Here is a 4,879-nt window from a genome sequence, read left to right on the forward strand (position 1 = left end):
TCAATTGACATCCTAAGGAGTTATTGTCCTACATAGTAAATTTTAACAATTTTCATAAAATTTGTAAATTTTTACTAACATTTTCCACTAAAACTACTGTGCCAAGTTCATTATAGATAGAGATAATTGTAAGCAGTAAGAATGTTCAGTAAAATAAGATGTACAAACACATCTCCATCGCCAAAACACAATTTTGCCATGAATCCATCTGCATCCTTTGTTTAATATTCACATAGACCAAGGTAAGCAACACAGGCTTTTTAGAGCCTCTAGGTTTCGGTTTTCCAAAATGATAGATTTGTAATATGTTTTAATTTTGAAGGGACCTAAACATTTTTTCTCCATTAGTTGCAATATATAACATAAACAGTTATCTGACAGTGTCTGATATACTTAGGAATAGTACAATTTATCAATGACCTATTTAAATTAAAGCAATGTCAAGTGACAGACAGACATTTATACTTCTAAAAAATTTTAAGACATTTTATGAAGTTAAACTTCAACTCTTTAAATACAGTAACTGTAAAAATGTTCTGAATAATAAAACTAATTCCGCATTAACGACAAACAAATATAAAACGGACATTTATTCAAAAATGTGGACTATTTCTCAAAGGAACCCGTAGCTTCATTTGTAGAGAAAAAAGTAACAGTCACTTTATAAATGATGAACCGAAAACAGGATACACAACACTTGCGTAATTTGTATTCACATCTAACTATTTTTTGCTAACAAGAAAAATAAATAAAGTCGTTAGTTTCAGAAATGAGAAACCAGTTACTTTAGTAGTATTTAGTTTTATACTAATATCACATATTTGCATTACAAATTCAAAACAGAAACTAGCGAAGAGTTCCGCGTAATACAGATTCTCGCCTGCCGTTTATTGTGGTAGTGTTAAAATATAATAAATAAGTGTTCACTGTCAACTATTTTCATTTATTAGAAAGATGTGGTAACACCTTTCTCTTTGAATGTTATTTCTTGATCTTGAAGGAGTTTCTTACCAAGTTTCGTAGCTTTCCAATGGAAGATTAACAAAGTGTTTTATTTCTTAAAAACATTAAGTCCATTTATCAATAAAGCATGTGAAATATTGAAAAACGAAAAAGAAATATTTTATCATTTTTCTTTAGATGTTATCTATGTATCTTAAGGAATCTTTCGGCCAGAGTCTTATTAAACTCTATAAAGGGTTCACAAAGTTGTTGATGTCTACACCCAACTCTCAACTGCTATTAAAACACGAATTATATTCATTAGTATGATACCAAAATATTTTTATAATTTAACTTTGGATTATCTCTCGTGATGATGAAGACGCATATGTCCAAGTCCATGTAGGTTGATGTATGTAAACGTACAGATTTATACATATATCTGTATTAATTCCCCAAGAAGTAAAATCAGTAATATTCATTATCAGAAAAATACGGACCAATGTTAAAAAATATACGAAAAAAATCTTTTAATTATGACAAAGCTACTGTCCAATTTCGTAAAATTCCATGAAGGTTCGAGAAAGTTGTTGGTTTCTGAAGGTAGACGAAGGCATAAACAATGGAATGTAGAATCGCTACGTCTTAATGCTGCGACATTCAATGTGTGTGCGTAACAAAAACTGAAGAAAAGTTTATTAGTTGCAGTTGTATGACATATTCTTGATTAAATTAATTAAGTTCTCTATGTAAAAAAGTTTTGATCAAAACAATGCAACAGCTGAAAATATATTTACGAGTAGCTTACAGTGTACAAAAATGCTTGACCATCTTTTTCGTTTGCTACAAGCAAAGATTTCAATTCGCTATGGTAGTCTATTGCCCACGGAACACCACACAAGTCTTTTTCTGACAGGAGTATTTTATGCTTTGTGCCATCAGATGATATTATAATTACATTTTGTGATTCCTTTCCGACGACAAAAAGATTTCCATGTGCATCTACTGTAATACACCTGTTTCCTTTTATAACTGTTTCGTCTGTAAAAGTCCATAGTAAATCCCCGTTTCTGTTTTGACAGACTATTGTATTTTTATCTTTCATTTTAGAATAAATATTATTCTCGAATGAAGCTACATATGTAGATACTACATTACTGCCAATCATATTTGTCTTGGTATTCTCTAGCCCGACCTCCAGTAAATGTTTTTCACCAGAAGAAATTATAAAACTGCCTTTAATGTAAGTTAAACCATTGGAAGGTAAATCTGTATGAATGCTTCTGAATGCTTTCCCCGATTTCAGATTTACAAGTTTAATATTCTTCTCATTATTTGATACTACCGCAACAGTTTCATTGTAAACATATGCAACGTCATAAATAGTAGGGATGATGTTGTAAATCTTTTTTTCAAATTTCCCATCAGGTGCAAACAATATCAAATTCGAAGGATTATGGTTTGAGACCACAAGTTTGCCGCTATGTAAAATACAACAGCCTGACACATCAGTACAAAACGTTTTGAATTTCGTTTTTAATTTCAGCGTTATATGCTCCACTGAAGTTTTAGGTTCAAGACGTACCGTTAACTGTGCCTGTCCCTCTTTTTTTCTGAGTAATGATAGTTCACATGGTTGGACATGTACGACAGGTTTACCAAAGGTAGTTATTTCGTTACTTATATTTTGAAGTAAAGTGTTTAATTGGTAAGACACTACGGTTGGACCCAAACTATTACTTCTAGTCCAGAGCAATGTTTCGTTTTCCGTTTCATTCAATTTGTTTTCTAATTGTTTGATGCCTAAAAATGTTTGCATGTCTGTTGCATATTTCTTTATGGTTTCTACATCGTCTATGCACTCATCAATTTCATTTTGATTTTTCCTCACAGATGCAATGAAGCTCTGTATTTGTTGGGTTGAATTTTCCACAGCTTTGTTTAGTTCAACAATGACATGGTCTTGTATTTGATCAAGATGTTGATTTATCTTATGTCGAATCGCTGATATATCGGATTTGAGTTTATTTTTCGAATCTGACAGTGCCGATATATTCTTTTGTCTGTCCTGAAGAATAAGACGCATGTTTTCATTTAATGCTTGGAATGAGGACTCGATTTCTGTAAATGCTACAGATGTTTTAGCATTTTGAATCACATCTTCAATGGGGATTATTGCTTTGCATTCTGCGTGTTTCTCAGAAATAGCGCATTTTCTACATAACACTTCATCGTGCTGCTTGCAAAACAATTGGAACTTCTCATCGTGTTCATCGCAGTGTAGTTTAATGTTTGCAATAAAGGATGGCAACTTATGATATTCATCGATAGGAACTGTCGTGTGGTTTCTTGATGCCTTTGACAAGCTATGATGTTTTTTACAGTCTTGGCATAGTCCTTCATCGCAATCTGGGCACCACACCACTGAGAGCTTAGAGACATGTCTTGAAGTACAAACACCACACTGATCAAAAGAGGAAGCCATAACCTATAAAACAATCCTCATATTATCATACAGTATCACACATGTTAAAATTTCTAGTGTATATAAAACACTAATTACTAGTAACATCTTTACAATAATTTATAATAATATTAAATATCAGTACTGCAACATTATATTTTCCATCATTATATTTCCATAATATTTTGTTGTCAAAAAAATCAAATATCTCCTGATTACGAAAAATATACAATAATAATATAGTGTATACTCTTTACTTCGTATTTGAGTTGACTTATATACGGTTATGAACCTAGTATGAAAGTTAGAGTATTTGGTATAATTGCCAATAAGACAACTCCCCACCGCTCCCCACTAAACATCAAAGGACATAGAAGTTGACAACAATATGCAACTCTTAATGAGCACAACCCACATAGCATAGCCAGCAACTTCACCGATGATTATTGTGTAGTTTGGACTTGATACTTACAGAAACAGAGACACTTATCTTACTAACAGAAAATAGCGTATACATATTTATAAACTATGTAATGATGTCAATCCCATATGAACCCTGTTAGATGGCAAAAACGCTTTCCAATAATTCATTATATAATAAAAAAAAAAATGAAAGACTTTACTTATGGTCACTGATGAAATAACGAGATAACGAATAATCACTGAACAGACACACTCCTTAATTATTATGTTTTAGATATATTCAACCTATAATCCCTTCTAGTCTGATAAAACAGAATAATTTTGATATTTCAAAATAACTCGATATTTTCTTGATATAGTTATTTCAAACTTGGACAATTGTATTCGTTTTTTGAAATTCATCATTTTCTGTTAAATAAAATGTTGATGGCTGTAATATGTAATGTCAGAAGGTTAAATGTATACGATTAATTTTGTAATCCATATATAGCAGAAAGAGATCTTGACAAACAATATAAATCCATGTCTATTGTTGACGACAGCGTTTCGACTACTGCTCATCAATTTGTTTTGTTAGTGTGTGGGGTGTCATCCGCGTATAGACGGATTATTTCATTCATATAAATTAAAGTTTAAGATTGAATGGTAAAGACACAAGTATTGCTTGAAACTAGAATTGATACAATTGTGATACAATTTTAAAAGGGAAGCATTATGCCATCTTAGAGTAAATGACTAGGGTCGACTGATTAACTTTTTGTTACATATTTTGAATATTATTTTATTAAAATTTAATCTTAACTTGTCTATTTTCATGAATTTGTTCAGTGAATTTTATGGGTGCAGGACCTCTGTATACACAATTTGGTTAATCAAACAGGCAAATGAGTTAGTGATAATATTTTGTTGTTTAATATGTAGAACGATTAGTTTTGATAGCAAAAATTGTTATAAATACCTTATATTCAATAAAATAGGAGAACAGTATCTCAGTTCATCATATTTAACAAGCTCAGCCCATTTCTAAAAGGAAGTAAATAACACGTGATA

The 4,879-nt window shown here is 31.3% G+C and overlaps 1 protein-coding gene across 1 annotated transcript; it reads right to left on the reverse strand.

Annotated features, from left to right (window-relative positions):
* Positions 1-639: 639 nt before the first annotated feature.
* On the reverse strand, positions 640-4,879 carry LOC134684143 (uncharacterized). Its single transcript, XM_063543426.1, has 2 exons — positions 4,788-4,879; positions 640-3,430 (listed from the first exon to the last, which is right to left on the reverse strand). Exon 2 carries the CDS (start codon positions 3,425-3,427, stop codon positions 1,736-1,738), a length of 1,692 nt encoding a protein of 563 aa, XP_063399496.1. The 5' UTR covers positions 3,428-3,430; positions 4,788-4,879; the 3' UTR covers positions 640-1,735.

This window comes from Mytilus trossulus, chromosome 9 (genome assembly GCF_036588685.1).
Source record: "Mytilus trossulus isolate FHL-02 chromosome 9, PNRI_Mtr1.1.1.hap1, whole genome shotgun sequence".
In the NCBI taxonomy this organism is placed as follows: Eukaryota; Metazoa; Mollusca; class Bivalvia; order Mytilida; family Mytilidae; genus Mytilus; species Mytilus trossulus.

Coding starts and splice junctions, on each gene's coding strand:
- LOC134684143 (XM_063543426.1), bottom strand. CDS start 3,427: ATGGCTTCCTCTTTTGATCAGTGTGGTGTTTGTACTTCAAGACATGTC.